At 44.9% G+C, this 18,815-nt stretch overlaps 1 protein-coding gene and 1 long non-coding RNA gene across 2 annotated transcripts in view; both read right to left on the bottom strand.

Moving 5' to 3' along the window:
* Nucleotides 1-15,870, bottom strand: part of LOC113016268 (polyunsaturated fatty acid lipoxygenase ALOX15B-like) — a 33,213-nt gene extending 17,343 nt beyond the window's left edge. Inside the window, exons 1-6 of the mRNA XM_080297159.1 lie at nucleotides 15,148-15,870; nucleotides 14,904-14,988; nucleotides 14,541-14,663; nucleotides 14,443-14,446; nucleotides 7,298-7,476; nucleotides 6,607-6,676 (exon numbers count right to left, since the gene is read on the bottom strand). Coding sequence (XP_080153285.1) covers nucleotides 6,607-6,676; nucleotides 7,298-7,476; nucleotides 14,443-14,446; nucleotides 14,541-14,663; nucleotides 14,904-14,988; nucleotides 15,148-15,583 — 897 coding nt within the window. The 5' untranslated portion in view covers nucleotides 15,584-15,870. The remainder of the gene's footprint in view (nucleotides 1-6,606; nucleotides 6,677-7,297; nucleotides 7,477-14,442; nucleotides 14,447-14,540; nucleotides 14,664-14,903; nucleotides 14,989-15,147) is intronic.
* LOC145424347 (uncharacterized) lies at nucleotides 4,581-5,227 on the bottom strand. The gene is made up of 2 exons (XR_013905400.1): nucleotides 4,842-5,227; nucleotides 4,581-4,759 (listed from the first exon to the last, which is right to left on the bottom strand). It is a non-coding gene; the product is annotated as an uncharacterized LOC145424347 (long non-coding RNA).
* Nucleotides 15,871-18,815: the final 2,945 nt, after the last annotated feature.

Genomic DNA, 18,815 nt, shown 5'->3' with positions numbered 1-18,815 from the left:
CAGTTGAGTGCGCCGGTCATAAATACTGCTGGTATGATTGCCATCAGGTGAGGAACAACAAAGACTCCACCCAGTGGGGAGGAGCTGATGCTGTGGAAAACCACCCAGACCACGACACTACCCCCCCATCAAGGGTCGACCCCCGGCGACCGAGCCCCCCGCGGCCCGCGGCGAGCCCTGTAAAAAGCAGAAAGCAAAGCAGGATCCAAAATCAAGGAACGAGACACCCAGGACCGCTCCTCAGGCCCATAACCCTCCCAGTCCACCAAGAACTGCCGGACCCGCCCCCGCCGACGGACGTCCAGAATGCGCCGGACCGTGAAGGCAGGATGCCCACCCACGAGCCGGGCGGGAGGAGGGGGAGCGGAAGGAGGGCACAACGGACTCACGACCACCGGCTTGACCTGGGAGACGTGGAAGGTCGGGTGAATGCGCAGTGAGGAAGGCAGCTTCAACCGCAGCGCAGAAGGGCTGAGGACCCGCTCCACCTCGAAGGGTCCAATGAAACGCGGGGCCAGCTTACGAGACGCCACCTTGAGGGGAACGTCCTTAGCAGACAACCACACCTTCTGCCCAGGGGAGTAGGCAGGGGCTGCCCTGCGGCGACGATCCGCGTACAGGGACTGGCGAGCAACGGACCGGCACAACGACCGACGGGTCAACCTCCACGCCCGCTGACAACGTCTGAGATGGTGTTGGACCGAGGGAACCTCGAGGTCGGCCTCCTGGTCGGGGAAGAGAGGCGGCTGGTAACCTATGGAGGCTTCGAAAGGCGAGAGGCCAGTAGCAGACGACGTAAGCGAATTGTGAGCGTATTCTGCCCACGGCAGCAACGAGGACCATGAGGCGGGGTTGGAGGCAGCGACACAACGGAGGGTGGCCTCCAGTTCCTGGTTGAGCCGTTCGGCCTGCCCATTCGTCTGAGGATGAAATCCTGAGCTCAAGCAGGGTTTTGCCCCGAGAGCGGTGCAGAACGACCTCCATACCCGTGAAATGAACTGAGGGCCCCTATCCGACACGATCTCGAGAGGTATGCCGTGGAGTCTGAAGATCTGCTCGGTCATAATCTTGGCGGTCTCTGTTGCGGTGGGGAGTTTGTTTAGGGCGACGAAGTGCGCAGCTTTAGAGAATCTGTCTACTACTGTGAGTATGGTGGTTTTACCCGAGGAGGCGGGAAGGCCAGTGACGAAATCCAATGCAATGTGAGACCAGGGGCGATGCGGTATAGTGAGGGGTTGCAAAAGTCCAGCTGGGCGTAGTGAGCTCGTTTTGTTGCGTGCGCAGACAGGACAGGCAGCTACATATTCTTTGACGTCTTTATCGATAGTCTCCCACCAGAAATACCTTTTAAGGAGTGAGCCTGTCCTCCCCCCACCCGGATGGCACGCAAATTTGCCCTTGTGGACCCAATCGATCACCTTAGGGCGAGCCCCGGTGGGGACATAGCGTCGGTTCGGAGGGCCCGTGCCGGGGTCTGGCTCCGTCTCCAGCGCACGGCGGATGTCCTCCTCCACGTCCCAGGCGACAGAACCGATCCTGACTCCTGCTGGCAGGACGGTGGGTGCATCAGACGGGTCACACACAGGGTCGAACTGGCGGGACAGGGCATCCGGCTTAGTGTTGCGGGTGCCTGGTCGGTAAGAGATGGAAAAGTTAAATCGAGTAAAGAACAGGGACCATCGAGCTTGACGTGAGTTGAGCCTTTTGGCTGTGCGTAAGTAGGTTAAGTTCTTATGATCAGTCCAAATGGTGAATGGATGCTCTGCTCCCTCAAGTAAATGCCGCCATTCCTCCAGCGCCAGCTTTACAGCAAGCAGCTCCCTGTCTCCAACGTCATAATTCCTCTCCGCAGGTGAGAGGCGGCGGGAGAAAAAGGCGCAGGGCCGAAGCTTAGCAGATGGACCTGAACGCTGGGACAACACCGCCCCGACCCCAACGCCTGACGCGTCTACTTCCACGATGAAGGGTTTACTATGATCAGGATGGATTAAGACCGGCGCAGAGGTAAACAGTTCTTTCAACCGGGAGAAGGCGGCGTCGGCCTCCGGATTCCAATGGTAAGGCAGCTTAGAGGAAGTTAGACGAGTTAGGGGAGCGGCTACCTGACTGTAATTCCTGATGAAGCGGCGGTAGAAGTTCGCGAAGCCCAAAAACCCCTGTAAGTGTTTTCGTGAGGTTGGTAGTGGCCACTCCGCTACTGCCTTCACTTTAGCCGGATCTGTCTTCACCTGCCCCCCTGCAAGAACGTAACCCAGAAATGACACAGACGGTGAGTGGAATTCGCATTTCTCGGCTTTGACGTATAACTTGTTCTCCAACAACCGCTGGAGTACGGTCCGGACATGGACTCTGTGTTCCTTGAGGTCTTTGGAAAAAATCAGGATGTCATCGAGGTAAACGAAGACAAAACGGTCCAGAAAATCCCTGAGGACATCATTCACTAGGGTTTGAGAAACTGCAGGTGCGTTAGTGAGGCCAAATGGCATGACTAGATACTCGAAATGTCCTAAGTGTGTGTTAAACGCTGTTTTCCACTCATCCCCCTCCCTGATTCTGACTAGGTGATATGCGTTCCTGAGATCCAGTTTGGTAAAAATGGTGGCCCCATGGAGGGGCTCAAAAGCGGAGCTGATGAGCGGTAATGGGTATTTGTTTTTAACTGTGATGTCATTAAGGGGCCGAAAATCGATGCATGGACGGAGTGTGCCATCTTTCTTACCCACGAAGAAGAAGCCAGCACCCACGGGGGAAGTTGAAGGTCTGATGAGTCCAGCCGCCAGTGAGTCTCTGATGTATTCTTCCATGGCAGCCCGTTCAGGGCGTGACAAGTTGTAGAGGCGACTGGAAGGCAACGTGGAGCCGGAAAACAGGGTAATGGCACAATCGTAAGGGCGATGGGGTGGCAGGGACAGTGCCTTGTCTTTATTAAAAACTTCGGATATGTCATGGTATTCGGGGGGGACCGCAGAGAGGTCAGGGGTGCGGTTCTCCTTGCTAGAGGGCTCGGTGGCCCCTGGTGGGGCAGCTGAGACGAGACAGTTAGCGTGACAATATGAGCTCCAACTCACGACCCTCTGTCCCACCCAATCCAGGTGAGGATTATGATGCCTTAGCCATGGGAAACCTAAAATGATGGGCGTGTCAGGGGATTGTGAGGTGTAAAAGATCAGTGTTTCTCTGTGGTTGCCGGAAGTGATCAGGGTAACCGGTGCAGTGCGATGAGTAATGTGAGAAAAAACCTGATCGTTTAATGCCCTAACTGGAATGGACGGATTTAACTCAAAAAGAGGGATCTGAAGCTGTTCAGCAAATCCCCTGTCAATCAAACTCTGCTCGGCCCCTGAATCAACCAGCGCTGATGAGACGTGGGCTCCCTGACCGAGTAAGAGTGTCACAGAAAGCAAAAATCGGGGCTTAGCGTTAACCCTGGTACCGCCCACCCGTACCCCCGGATCTACCGGCGGGCGGTCTCTTTTCCCTTCCGAGGGCAGGAAGAAATCAAATGCTCACCGGAGCCACAATAAAAGCAAGAGTGTGAACGGCGGCGCCTCTCTCTCTCTTCCACCGTCAGCTGGTAACGCCCGATCTGCATGGGTTCCGGTTCCGGCTCACCACCCCCTGTGCCAGTAATGGGAGCGGACGGCTGAACCGGAAGCGGTGGCGGGTGAGAAACGACCGGAGATGACCGCCGCAAAGGCCGACGGGAACTGTAGTCCCTCTCCCACTCTCGCTCCCGCAACCTGCTGTCGATGCGAAGCGTGAGGGAAACCAGCTCCTCGAAATTAGCGGGCTCGTCCCGGGAGGCCAGGTGGTCCTTCATCTCATCATTGAGAGAGTGAAAATACACCCCATGCAGAGCCTGATCAGACCAGCCCGCCTCAGCGGCGGCGATGCGGAAATCGATCAGGAAGTCCGCAATGCTCCGCCGTCCCTGACGAAGATGCAACAGCTTCCGCGCCGAACTGCGTTCAGAGGTCGGGCGAGCGAAAGTTTTCTTAAACTCACTCAGAAAATCGTCATAACGACAAGTCGGTAACGGATGTCTAGCTAAATACGCCTCTGCCCATGTAAGGGCGCGCTCGCGCAGTTTCCCGACTAAATACGAAATCCGCACGGTTTCAGAAACAAACGAGCGGGGTGAGCGCCCGAATGCTAGCTCGCACTGAAGGAGGAAACCGCTACATCCTTCCCGGCCGCCAGAAAAAGGTTCCGGCTCCGGGGAGGCGGCATCGCGGAACATCGGCGTCTGCAGGGGCTCAGGATCCGCAGCGGGCTGAGGCGGCGGCGGCGCGGATACCGATGCCGACGTACCGGGAACGGGTTCGGGCTCCGGGGCAGTGGCTGACTGCAGGGTCTGAACCGCGGACTGCATCTTCTCTTGCTCGTCGGTGAGTAAGTTAACCTTCGCCAGGAGAAACTGGAGCGCGTCCTCGTGAGAGCCAAGAATGGCGCCCTGTTTTGAGACGGCTGTCCGGATTTGATCCGCTGAGTCCATACACTGGCCAGATTATACTGTCAGGCGCAGTGGCCCGTGGAAATGGAATGAACTCAAGTGCAGATTCAAACCCGGAGGCCAGGGGTGAAGTGTAACGAAACGAGATTTTATTTTACAATGTTCAAAAGCTAACAGAAAGTGCAGACTAGAATCAATGAACATAAACTAGATGTCTGAGGCGAGAGAAAATACTGTGATAATAACTAGATGGCAGGGATATGGAGTGCAGGTACTGGGCAGGGGAAACTGTGGCGGGCCAGGGCACTGAAACAGAGGAGAGAGCAGTCAGGGGAATCCCACAGAAGGTTGCGAGTGAGTCTTAGGATAGTGCACTGATCTTTCTTACAAACTTGCAGGTGAGGGTTGCGTGGAGAGGGGAGGCAGGAGAGGTCCAGGTGGGTGCTGCATGCAATGCAGGGAGGCAGGCAGGAAAGAGTGGCAGCTCCGACACGGAGAGTGATTTCCGGCGGCAGCAAACTGGTATCCAGGAGAGCTTGGTAGGTGGGGTTCCGAGGCTGACGAGAAAAACAGAGATACGATTAATACGTATGATGAGTCACCAATGAATTGACGTGAGGCCGAGAACTGACTAAAGTTGGCAGATAATCTGGCGACGACCAGTTGAGTGCGCCGGTCATAAATACTGCTGGTATGATTGCCATCAGGTGAGGAACAACAAAGACTCCACCCAGTGGGGAGGAGCTGATGCTGTGGAAAACCACCCAGACCACGACACCTGTAACGTCTTCTGTAAGAAGCTTTTCTGTCCCCCACTCGTTACCTGTATGAATGGCACCTGTTTGAACTCATCATCTGTATAAAAGACACCTGTCCACAGCCTCAAACAGTCAGACTCCAAACTCCGCCATGGCCAAGACCAAAGAGCTTTCGAAGGACACCAGGAAAAGTATTGTAGACCTGCACCAGACTGGGAAGAGTGAATCTACAATAGGCAAGCAGCTTGGTGTGAAAAAATCAACTGTGGGAGCAATCATCAGAAAATGGAAGACATACAAGACCACTGATAATCTCCCTCGATCTGGGGCTCCACGCAAGATCTCATCCCGTGGGGTCAAAATGATCATGAGAACGGTGAGCAAAGATCCCAGAACCACACGGGGGGACCTGGTGAATGACCTGCAGAGAGCTGGGACCAAAGTAACAAAGGTCACCATCAGTAACACACTACAACGGCAGGGAATCAAATCCCGCAGTGCCAGACGTGTTCCGCTGCTGAAGCCAGTGCATGTCCAGGCCCGTCTGAAGTTTGCCAGAGAGCACATGGATGATACAGCAGAGGATTGGGAGAATGTCATGTGGTCAGATGAAACCAAAGTAGAACTTTTTGGTATAAACTCAACTCGTCGTGTTTGGAGGAAGAAGAATACTGAGTTGCATCCCAAGAACACCATACCTACTGTGAAGCATGGGGGTGGAAACATCATGCTATGGGGCTGTTTTTCTGCCAAGGGGACAGGACGACTGATCCGTGTTAAGGACAGAATGAATGGGGCCATGTATCGTGAGATTTTGAGCCAAAACCTCCTTCCATCAGTGAGAACTTTGAAGATGAAACGAGGCTGGGTCTTCCAACATGACAATGATCCAAAACACACCGCCCGGGCAACAAAGGAGTGGCTCCGTAAGAAGCATTTGAAAGTCCTGGAGTGGCCTAGCCAGTCTCCAGACCTCAACCCCATAGAAAATCTGTGGCGGGAGTTGAAAGTCCGTGTTGCTCGGCGACAGCCCCAAAACATCACTGCTCTCGAGAAGATCTGCATGGAGGAATGGGCCAAAATACCAGCTACTGTGTGTGCAAACCTGGTAAAGACCTATAGTAAACGTTTGACCTCTGTTATTGCCAACAAAGGTTATGTTACAAATTATTGAGTTGTATTTTTGTTATTGACCAAATACTTATTTTCCACCCTGATTTACCAATAAATTCTTTACAAATCCTACCATGTGGATTCATGGATTTTTTTTTTTCACATTCTGTCTCTCACAGTTGAAGTGTACCTCTGGTGCAAATTACTGACCTCTGTCATCATTTTAGGTGGGGGAACTTGCACAATCGGTGGCTGACTAAATACTTTTTTGCCCCACTGTACCTTGTACAGTGGATGCACCATGGGCAGGTTACGCAGCAGTGAGACTGTAAAAACCTCAGCCAGCAGGTGTTACGGCTGTGGCCATAAGAACACTGTGTGGGCTGTTTGTTCTGTGTCTCTTTACTGTGCTTAAGACTCTCTACAGGTACCTCCCCTAATGAAGAGTAGTGAGCTGATTGGACCATGGAACAGGTGACCACATTCAAAAAGCCGCTCTGACAGCTCCAGAGAGAGAGAGAGAGAGTGTGGAACGAGCGAGTAGCCTGACAGCCGTCGCAGTCCTGACCCTGGTTTTCCCAGCCTGCGTTTATCTTGTGTATTTGTGGGAGTGTGAATTGTAAGCTTAGGCACTCGTGGGCTGAAGCGGAAGGGGTGAGCTGCCTTTTCTTTTGGAATCGTTTTCTCCTGTTTTCTTGGTCAGGGAGCGAGGGATAGCGCTGTCATTTGTTTGTTCTTTTTTCTTTCTTAGGGTTTAGTTAGTCTTTTCTGGTGGGACTTAGTTGGTTTTGTTTATTATTTTGGCCTGGGCTCACCCCGGAGCTATGCTTCTTGTCCTTAAATAAAATCACTTTTTTTACTTACAACTGGTTTGGATGTTTGGCTTGGGAACCAGGGCGGGGATTTGGTCTCTCTCTCCTCCAACCTTATGTGCGTCCCTACCCGCCTAGACTAGGGGCGTAACAGCAGGTGTGTGCGTAGCAGGTGAACACTGACTTCATAGAAGTTGAAATCTGCACTTCTCACAAAGATTTTGGCCATCAACCAGTCATACTCAGAATCAGTAGGAAGGAAGATTGGGTTGTCCTTTGCTGGTTTCTGCTTTAGCTGAAGAAGAAGGAAGAGATATGCTTTTAATTCATTGCATTTGATCTATTATCCTCATTATTTGATGAATAACCATATTTTGGTTACTTATTTAGGTGAGTTTTGTCATGTTCCTGGGTCTTGACTCAGAGGGTTAAGTGTTTTTGTCTGTGTCCCGCTCCGGACGCTTGGCATATGTCCATATGATAGTTAAACTCATCCCATACTGTTTGAGTTTAGCAGAATTAATTTTTCGTTTAATAATGTATTGCTGATTGCTTTTTTGATGGCCAATTAAATTATGCAGTCACATTATAAATAGCTGCTATCTGAGCATCCCTCTCTTACTTACCTGTTGCCCTATACATCCAGGTCTCTGCTCATGTGGCTTCCGTAGCTGTCACAGGTAGGAGTCATGTTTACGCCGCTGCTTCCTCAGTCTGTATTGGTTACACTGTAGCTGATTGATTCTGCTCATGCTTTTGTAGAAACTTCCTGCGGATGCTTATATTCTCAGAAATATGTGTCTCAGTAAGATGTGGTGTTTATCCCCTTGATTCTGTAAGTTTCCCTACTTCTGGGCCCAAGGTCTTAATGCATTCATTCAGGCTGCTCTTTTTAATGTGCTGTAACACTTTGTATCTTGTTTTATTTAATATAATGAAGCCTCATCATTGGGGTAATTGGCAACCTCTCTGGTTTTTTATTAGCATCATTTATATGCAGCACATGTTCAAGCTCAGTTTTTAAAACCTTATGATGTAACTACAGTCAATGGGCTAACAGTTTACCAATACACCAAATATCTGAATGCTTCAGAGAAGAGTCAGAGCTCAGGATCAGCAATTTTTCAATTTCTCATAGTGATCATCCAAAATATGTAGTAGTTAGATATTACTGGCTAACCTTGGATTGGGCATGGATAATCTCAGATGTTCTCTTGACTCAAATTTAGGCAATGTTCAGTATCTTCTCCCAGCAGGGAAATCGGGGACCCTCACATTGTCTTTTTTTGTTTTGTTTTTTTTGTTTTTTTGCTTTTTTTGGGGGGGGGGGGGGGGGGGGGGGGGGCTGATGCTCATCCTCCATCCTCAATGTGCTATTGTTTATATTTTTCTAACCATAGGTCTATAGGTAGCCACCACGTAGCAAACCATTATATGCCAGCTAGCCCAATTTCAATAATGCTACAAACATTGCTGCTGTTTCGTTTTCTGCCGTGTGTTCTGTTTCTTTTTAGAAATCCATTTGTGTTCTTTTTTGCTTTGCCTTTTATGGGTTTTTTTGCATCTTAAGAAGAAAGTGTGCCCTCTTGATGCATGCTAAATCATTCAGGTCTGAAAAAACATTTCATCACTCATCCAAGTGACTTCTTCAGTCACTGCAGGTTTCCCCAACTTTATAAACAGTACATTTGCACAATAACTGAAACTAGCACCACTGAATGAACAATTGGCTGACTCAGTTCCTTGATCATGATCATTACTATGCAAATTGTCATGACCACTTAATGAACAGTCGCGGTGCAAAAGTACTGTTTATAAGTTTGTGGAAATCTGCAGTCAGCTGAGCCTGAAGAAGTCACTTGGATGGGTGATGAAACATTTCTCCCACTGAAAACGCTACGTCCAGATGAACAGAATCAACTTTTTGATCCTACCTAAAGACAACATAGTGCCCAGAAATCTCCGATGACACAGGGACAATTGGGGATTTCCCTGAAGGAAGTTTTTTGATCTCCAAAAACCTTTGTCTGTTCTTAAAAAACTTCTAGCTGCAACAAACACTAAGTTGCACTGGGGTGGTCTACAGCTTAGTACAAAGGGGTTGGGCTCAGAATTGGAACTTCCAACTCTGAAACCATAGTTCACAGTCAGAAAAGGATGGATTGCACAGATCACTGCATTAAGATGAAGATAGAGGTAACTTCAAAATCACATGCAAAGAAACGCACAGAGGATTAACAGCAGATGATCCAGCAAAGTCTACAGGGAGGTCAGGCCTATTTATGCACAAGCACACACATAAACACACATAACAAGTGAAAACTAACACAAAGCATATGCAGGAAGTCAAACTGATGTTGGACACAAATGAAAACAAAATAAAAAAAAGGAACAACCCAAACCTGAATTCAGATGGCCAAACATCAAGTACAGAATAAAATAAACATGAAGAGTCTGAGGATGAACAGAAGGCAGAGGAGGGGCGGATAATAACACACTGAGGGAGCTGAACACTCAAAAGATTACAAACTCAAACAATAAACTGTGGTTTAATACAAATGTAGCCAAGTGTACAAGTATACAGATAATAATATTTTCTACTTTAGTTTAAAAAAATATCAGTTTAAGGTGAAAAAAGAGCTCTAAAAATTTCTTTGAATGCATGTTCTTTGTTTATATTTATGTTAAAACAAAAATGTTATTGAGTAGTTTAATTTCATTGTTTACACAGTTTCCTGTTTTCTGCATGTAGTGTGCACTTTAATTTGTTCATTTTGGTGATTTGTGTCATTGCATATTTTGGTCACCAGGGGGCAGTGCTTAAGAGTTTACTGCAGTTTTACCAAAACTTAGAAAAAATGCATCTTGGGAATTACTGTTTTTTACAAAAAGGTGATATCATTGGCAAGAAATCAATGATGCAAAGGACCTGCACGTGCACCTTAGGGCGGCTATTTTCTGTGTGTAGGGGATAAGTTGTGATATCATATGTGTTCTCCAGTATCCAGGTGAGCTGAAATATTGCTGTGGAATCCAGAGGCCACTGCCATATTTCTTCTTTGTATATATTTCATTTATTTTACCTCTTTTATTTCTCTGGTCCATTTTTGATTATTCTGTCTTCACCGAAAACAAAAGACTGCACATTAAGAACCCCAGTAATTGTGTCCTGTGAGGTTATTCATTTCTCAGGCTATACAAATAAGGAATTCAAAACTAATATTTTAACAGTAGAGCAATCTAGGTTTGTACTCAAAGCTCATTTTAAACTGAACTGTGAACAGGAAGTCAAAAAATACAACAAGAACTAATGCTCAGATTTACTTGTATGATAAAAGCACAACTGAAAAAGACTAAAAATGATCAAAACGTTCAAACACTAGAATAATAAACAGGAAACTGACATACATTGACTAAGAGTCCAAAAATCAACACAAGAAACAGACTAGAAACCATTCTTGTTTTTAAGTGTAGTTGAATATATTTGATTTCCGGTGTACTCACCGGTACATTTTTCGATTATTTGGATTTATTTGGATTAATTGGATTATTTGGATTTAGATTTGAATGAACAGGAACATTCACACTCAGGACCAGATCGATCTCTGCCAGGGATTGACTTGCAACGCTTGTCCTCAACTTTTGTTATTTCAGCTGAATGTGTTCTCACGTCTTCTTCTCAGTGAGCTGCACTAGCGTAACTGTTTGAGCTATTTTAGCCTACCTGTTCGTTGCTCCGGCCGGCTTGGCTCCTTTTCCTCCACATAATCGAAGATGTGGACCAAGATGTTCCTGAGCTGGTCGGCACTATTTTGGATTCTCCTGATGCTCGTCTACCATCCTACGGCTGGACTGCTCCGCTATACAGCCGCTGAGCTCCTGCGCCTTCGCGGGCAGCTATCGGTCCCGTCGCCGGCGGAGCTCCACTACCACCCGGCATCACTTTCCAGCCTCGCCGGAGATACATCCATCGCGGGTCCCGCAGGATTTTCCATAACTCCAATGGAACTAAATCATTCTGGTCTGCTACTCGCCGCACTCGCAGGAACCCTGATCGGGCTGTTAACCATCGATCTCTAGCCCACCTGCCCAGGGCGCCCACCGCGATTAGCAAAAAAGAAGATACTCCACTCAACTTCGGTCTTCTAAACATTCGTTCATTGACAAGTAAGGGACCTCTCACCCAAGACCTCCTATCTGACCGTAAGTTTGACTTTTTCTGCTTAACTGAAACCTGGCAACAACCTGATGACTTTTCTCAGCTAAAAGAATCTGCTCCTCTGGGGTTTGTTTACTTTTCTAAACCCCGCTGCTCAGGTTGTGGGGGTGGTCTCGCAATCCTTTTTCGCCAGCACTTGAAAGTCCTGCCAGTTAACGTTGATACCTTTAGTTCTCTAGAGGTCCTTGCATGTGAGCTGACTGGACCCATTCCCACCATCATAGCTACTGTATACCGCCCCCCCCCAAACCTAACCCTGTCTTCCTCAGTGACTTTGCTAATCTACTAACCCATCTTTCATCTCTCTCCCCAAATGTGATCTTGGTGGGAGATTTCAACATTCACATGGACAATAATGACCTTCTGCTCACCAGAGACTTTTCCTTCTGTCTCGAAGGCTCTGAATTTAAACAATTTATCGACTTTCCCACTCACTCTAAAGGACACACCCTGGACTTGGTCTGCTGTTCTGGTCTTACTCCCTTGAATCTTTCTGCTACTGAAATCCCCATAACTGACCACTTCCTCCTTTCATTTAACCTCACTCTCTGCTGCTCTTCTACCAAGCCAACCCGTCTCATCTTGTTCCGCAACATCAAGAACATTGATATGGACATTCTCACTACCAGTTTGGACAATGTTCAGATTCCGGACTTCTATTCTACTCCTTATGATTTGTTGTTATATTATAATAATTGTCTATGCACTGTCCTTGATTCTCTGGCTCCTGTAAAAACCCACTCTGTTTCCTTCGCTCGCTCTGCTCCCTGGTTTACCTCTGACCTCCGAGCTCTGAAGGCCAAAGCTCGGCAGATAGAGCGTAAATATAAGAAATCTGGTTTAACTGTTGATTCAGAAATCTATAAATACCACGTACTTCAGTATAAAGACTCCATCAACAAGGCCAAACAAAGCTTCTACTCTGGTATTATCAGTTCTTATGAGGGTAATACAAGGACTCTGTTTTCAGTTCTCAACAAACTAATTCAACCCCCCAACGCTTTACCACCACACTTCTATTCCTCTGAAACCTGCAACTCCTTGATGCTGTTCAGGACTACGAAAATCAATAACATCCACCAGCAACTCAGATCAAATGTTGTGTCTACGCCCTCTCCAGAACCTTTTCTCCTTTTTGAGCCGTTTTCCACTTTTCATCTTCCTGATTTATCTGATATTTCCGAGTTCATATGTAAATCAAAGCCTGCCACATGTCATGTTGACCCCATGCCCACAGGGCTTGTGAAATCCTGCCTCTCTTCTTTACTCCCACTCATTTCTGCTATCATTCACTCTTCTCACACCACCGGTATCGTTCCCTCCTTATTGAAGACTGCTCTAGTCACTCCTATACTGAAAAAACCTTCTTTAGATCCTAACAACTTTAGCAACCTCCGTCCGATTTCCAATCTACCCTTCATTTCTAAGATACTCGAAAAAGTGGTTGCAGCTCAACTTCATTTACACCTGGTTAATAATAACATCTACGAGAGATTTCAATCTGGTTTTCGCTCATGTCACAGTACCGAAACTGCTCTACTTAAAGTCACTAACGATCTTCTAATCGGAGCTGACTCTGGTCTTCTCACCATTCTCGTCCTTTTAGATCTGAGCTCAGCCTTTGACACCATTTCTCACTCTGTCCTTTTAAGCAGACTTTCCTCTCTCGGCATCTCTGACACACCCCTCGCCTGGTTTCAATCATGTCTCCTCGACCGTTCCCAGTTTATTCAACTAAGATCATTCCGCTCTCGTCTATTCCCCGTCACCTCTGGTGTACCCCAAGGCTCAGTTTTAGGCCCTCTTCTCTTTATAATATACATCCTCCCTCTAGGTACCGTCTTCCGCAAATTTGATCTTCAGTTTCACTGTTTTGCTGATGACACCCAGTTATATCTCTCTTGCAAACCTGATTCCTCCCTCCCACCTTCTTCCCTTACAGAGTGTCTATCCGAGTTAAAATCCTGGTGTACCTCTAATTTTCTAAAGCTCAATGAGGATAAAACTGATATCCTCCTTATTGGCACCAAATCCAACCTTTTGAAGGCAAACCATTTCTCACTTACCATCGATAACTCCACAGTTTTCCATTCTACTCAGGTTAAGAGCCTTGGTGTCATCCTAGACAGTTCACTTTCCTATAAATCTCACATCAATAATCTCACCCGTTCTGCCTACTTCCATCTACGTAACATTAACAGATTGCTTCCTTCTCTTTCCACCTAGTCTACGTCCATTCTTGTCCACAGTCTTGTTACCTCCCGTATTGACTACTGCAATTCTCTTTTGCATGGTCTCCTCCAAAAATCCCTCCATAAGCTTCAACTGGTTCAGAACTCTGCTGCTCGCATTATCACCAGAACCCCCTCTTACCAGCACATCACCCCTGTTCTTCAGGAACTTCACTGGCTGCCTGTGAAATTCCGGATAATTTTCAAACTTCTTCTGCTCACCTTCAAGGTCATTCATAACCTCGCTCATCCTTACCTTTCTGACCTGTTAACCACCACCTGTTCTGCCCGTTCACTTCGTTCTTCTTCTTCTATCCAGCTTACTGTATCTTCCTTCCGCCTCACCACCATGGGAAGCAGAGCTTTCAGCTGCTCTGCTCCCAGGCTGTGGAACTCTCTGCCCCCAGAAATAAGAAACATTGGTTCTCTCCCCCAGTTTAAATCCCAACTCAAAACTCATCTGTCCAAATCTGAATATTCACTGTGAATCCACTGTTTGTTAATTTCATCTTGTGCTTTTATTTTATTGTTCTTATTCTGCCATTGTTTTACTAAGTGTTTTATCCTATTGTAAAGTGTCCTTGGGTGACTTGAAAGGCGCTCATAAATAAAAATTATTATTATTATTATTATTATTATTATTATTATTATTATTATTATTATTATTATTATTATTATTATTATTATTATTATAATTATATAACATCGTGAAGTATGAGCAATGTTTGAGTGAATGAACTTCTGATGATTTGTTACCTGTTACTTGAGTTCGATGAGCGCATAAAAGATGACTAATATCATCTATGTGAGTCCAGTTTTTCTTTAACTCAGCCATTTCAATCAGTTCCAACTCTACCAGTCTAGAAAAGAAAAACATTACTTATTATGATGCTTATAATTTCATTAGATGTGTAGAGATAAAAAGAGATGTGTAACAGGACATGAATACTTCACCCTGTGACTGCAGTGTATTTCATCTCTGCTGTCTTGGTCAAGGAAAAATGGACATCATAGGGCAGAGACTGAATGCTGTTTCCCTTAATGCAGTGCGGTATCCCCTGTGCATATACATCCCAGCTGGGCACGATAGCGATAACAGAGTGGTGAGTGGAGAGCCTAATTACCAATGTATCTGCAGTCTCAATGAAGATTATATATAAACCTAACACACTTAAATTTTACATGATATTTTTTATAAATCCTGGTGGATTTTATGTGATATTTATTTGTTTCCATATTTCATTAATATACACCAAATTTTGATTTCAGGCAACTTAATGTTAAGATGCAAAATGTAAAAATACTCTAATTTCTTACCAAAAGACTTTCTGTCGCTGCTTAAGTTCCTGCTGCCGACTGCACCCACCAAGATGACTGTTGCTGTCATCAAAGATTCTGAGAGCTTCATAAAAGATTTGAAAAAGATAAAAAATAGTATATTATCATCTTTTAAAATACAGTATCATTGCAGTTTTGCTTGATCACCTTTATTGCCTCTTTATTGGTTATCTTTTTGGGTGTCATTGAAACGTATAAATAAGACAAGCACATTTCCACAAACCTGTCCCCTCTCTGAAGCAATAGACCTCACTGTCAGTAATCCAGTGGTAGATGGGGAAGTGGTAGGTTTTGTTTGTAGGGGATTTCACTTCCACCTTGGCAGGATACCAAGAGTCTTGGAGAAACCTTTTCTGTTTGTCTAACTTTATCATCACCAGCTTTCCAAGGGATTTGGGGCAGGACACAATAAAATGAGATACCTGGAAAAAACAAAACAAAAATAAAAACAAAAGATCCACATCACATGTAGTTTTAAATAGTTTTAATATGCAGAGGGGTTTCAGACTCACTTGCCCTCTGAAGAAAGATGGTTTCCAGCTTGTGAGATCAATGCGTTTGCTCTCTCCATCTGTCCCGACCAGTGTAATGTAGACGTTATTGAAAGTGGAGGCCAAGGCCAGATTGCCAGTGAACACGGTCACTTCATAGTTAATCATTGTCACCCTTAAAGTAGAAAAACCCAGATGAAGAGAGAATTTTAATAACCATTCTCAGCATCATTTGACCGAACATTTAATTCAAATTAGTACTTTATTCCATCATAAGTTGCAGTCCAATTATTGCAGATTGAAATAGTTTCATAAATAATCTGCCTTATCTCAGCAAATGAGACCAAGAACATCCTCTGAAGAAATGTTGATATGAAAAAAGTCACCGCTAATATCTTTATGTTTTATAGGACTGCTCAGTAAGCTGCATCAGTCATTGCTGATCACAAAAGTATGAACCGGCAGAACCTGCAAAAACTATGCATACTACAGAGTTAGAAGGGAATTATCGTCAAGGACTGTTTTATTAAATTAGAATGAATTATGCATTTTATCCTTGTCTCTTTTCTCTCCTTCTTCCCCTCTCATCTCTCCACTGGTTGCTGCAGATGGCTGCTCCTTCCTGAGTCCTGTTAGAGGTCCCTTTCATTTAAGTTAGTTTTTATTCCCTTCATCTTTACGTTGATCTGTATTTTGAAATATTGATGTTCCAGAAGGAGTTTGATAAGTAAAAATCCTGAAAAATTATTAAATCGTATTAATTTTATTCTGTAAAATCCAAATGCCTGACTTCCTCTTCTTATTGAGTTCATTATGGCTCCAAGAGACATTTCTGAACAACTTGGGATGTTCAATATGGTAACTGCACTTGTGAATGTAGCTGAACAACAGTGAAAGTCTTAATTTATTGAGCCATTTTATCTCATTCAAACCTGAGACAGATTTCAAGTTGAACAGCTTCTTTAATGATGGGATTAGGCTATGGTGGCAAGGTCAGGTTCATAGACGTATTCTTAATAGGTGAAGTCAGTGCAGTTAGATAAGTGGTGGGTGCAGGAGTCCAAGCAACCACTGAGGTGTTTCTTTTTATTTTTTAAGGAATATTTTTGTTTATTGCATTTTATTATAATTATCTTATCTCACTATCTTACTTGGCTTCTTAGACTAACATTAAGTGCAGATAAGATGTCTGCTTTAGTTGTGGGGCTGACACTCTTTATATCAGTAACAGTATGCGAGCAGGATAACAATGACAAACAAAAACATCAGCTGCATAGTTCAAGTGTGGTGCTGATATGATCAGTTCTGTCACTTATACTATTGTCGTTTAGCGATAGACAACACGTTCTCACTCTCAAAGCGTCACATTTTACGCTAGGTGACAAATCGTCAACATATCACCAGTTTAAAAAGGTTGTGTGTGTGTGTGTGTGTGTGTGTGTGTGTGTGTGTGTGTGTGTGTGTGTGTGTGTGTGTGTATGTATATATATATATATATGTATGTATATATATATACATATATATATATGTGTGTGTGTGTGTGTATGTATATATATATATATATATATATATATATATATACATACACACACACACACACATATATATATATATACATATATATATATATATGTGTGTGTGTGTGTATGTATATATATATATATATATGTGTGTGTGTGTGTGTGTATATATATATGTATATCTCTAAATATACGAAAAGTAAGTTTTTGTTCCATATGATCGGGTTAAACAGTCTGACTCACAGAAATAACATATTGAGACATTTATATTTGACCAGGTGCACAGAAAACATCCCTGAATCGACAAAACTCGGTCATCTTATCGTTAGACACCGTCAAAGTTAGTTCACAAACGCATACATTTGCTCAATGCTAATTATATTTTGTTGTCACTGGGAACAGAAAGAGAAAACGTTCAGACATTTTTGAACACACACTGAATAAGGCTCTGTGTGATGCATTTCACACAGAGCCTTATGTGTTCAAAAATGTGCGCACTCAACATTACTGTCATATTCATTGGGGGTATCCCCGGGACTGTTTTGTTCTTTCCACGTTCGATCCATTATTCTAAATCAGCAGCCTCCTGCACTCTACCTGCAATCTGCACACTGCCGTGCCTCGACTTCTCTGTGAAGGAAACCAGCTTACCTGGAGGGGGAGCGGAGAAAGCTGCGAGGAATTCAGAGAGATGTCTGCACAGCCAAAGCGAAAACGCACAAGAAAATCCGACTGAAAAAATCCTGGGTGATTACTTTTATAGTGTCGGAGAAGGTCACACGAGGAGGAGGGGAATATTTGTGGAGGAAGTTTCAAAAGTCGGGGGGCGGCGGGGGTGAGCTGAGTTAAATATTGGAGGTGCTGAATAGATGACTTAATAAAAGTGGACATTAAACATTAAAGAAAGAAAGAAAGAAAACAAGAGCGGAGCAAAGAGCACCTTTTGTGTCAAAAGAAAATCCGAAACTCACTGGAGTTTTGAGAAATAGCCAGCGTCTGCAGGATAGTGTCAAGAAAACAAACTGTTAGTGAGAATATCCAGCAAGAATGCAACATTTAATGAAAGTTAAGATAATGAATAAAAAAAAATCACACCAATCTGTTGGTTTATTTTGTTTTTAAGTCAAAAGGTTATGCGCTATATAACAGCACAACTTTTCAGGATGATTTTCAAGAATAGGTGCCACCACAGCTTAACAGACACAGACTGAAGTCTACCACTAATGATAGTCAGCACAGTCATTCTCACAATGTCAAAAATACCCAGCAGGAGTGTGAGAGACACAATAATGGGGCATTGTTCCTCGATTTTAAACTGAAACTAAAACACGATGAGTTTCGTTTTTAGTCATTTTCCTGGAAATGTGCTAGGCGCCCCTGTGAACAAAAGGTCATCAGCGCATTTCATGGCAAAAGGATTACAGGAATCTTTTGCCATTGCTTGGTATTTGACTCATTCCGTCAGCCATTAGATTATATATTTAGACTGCTTAGCTAGGCATAATGATGTTTCAGTATATTATCTGCTAACTGTTTTGCTTAGAAGGATGAAACTTCCTGGAAAAAGATAGTGGGAATTGCTCTCTGCCCAGCCACAGCCCGTGGGACAGAAACCTGTTGTAACTAAAAGATACAGAGAGTTGTGTGTGGGGAGGAGGTATAAAAGAGGAGCTGAGACGTCCCAAGGGCAGAGCTGGTGAACTGTGATGTTTGATATGTGTGTTGGCTCTCCTGTGCAGTAATAAGTAGCTTGATCACAGCTGTTTCCGTGTTGCAGACTTTATTTACAAAATTCCACGACAGGAATTAAGCACTTACTGATACCTTACTAATGCTTAATAGTGTGACATTATTATAAAGTGTTACCTTTTATTTCAGTA

This window comes from Astatotilapia calliptera, chromosome 23, assembly GCF_964374335.1.
Source record: "Astatotilapia calliptera chromosome 23, fAstCal68.1, whole genome shotgun sequence".
Lineage (NCBI taxonomy): Eukaryota > Metazoa > Chordata > Actinopteri > Cichliformes > Cichlidae > Astatotilapia > Astatotilapia calliptera.
This window is presented reverse-complemented; position numbering and strand designations above follow the sequence as displayed.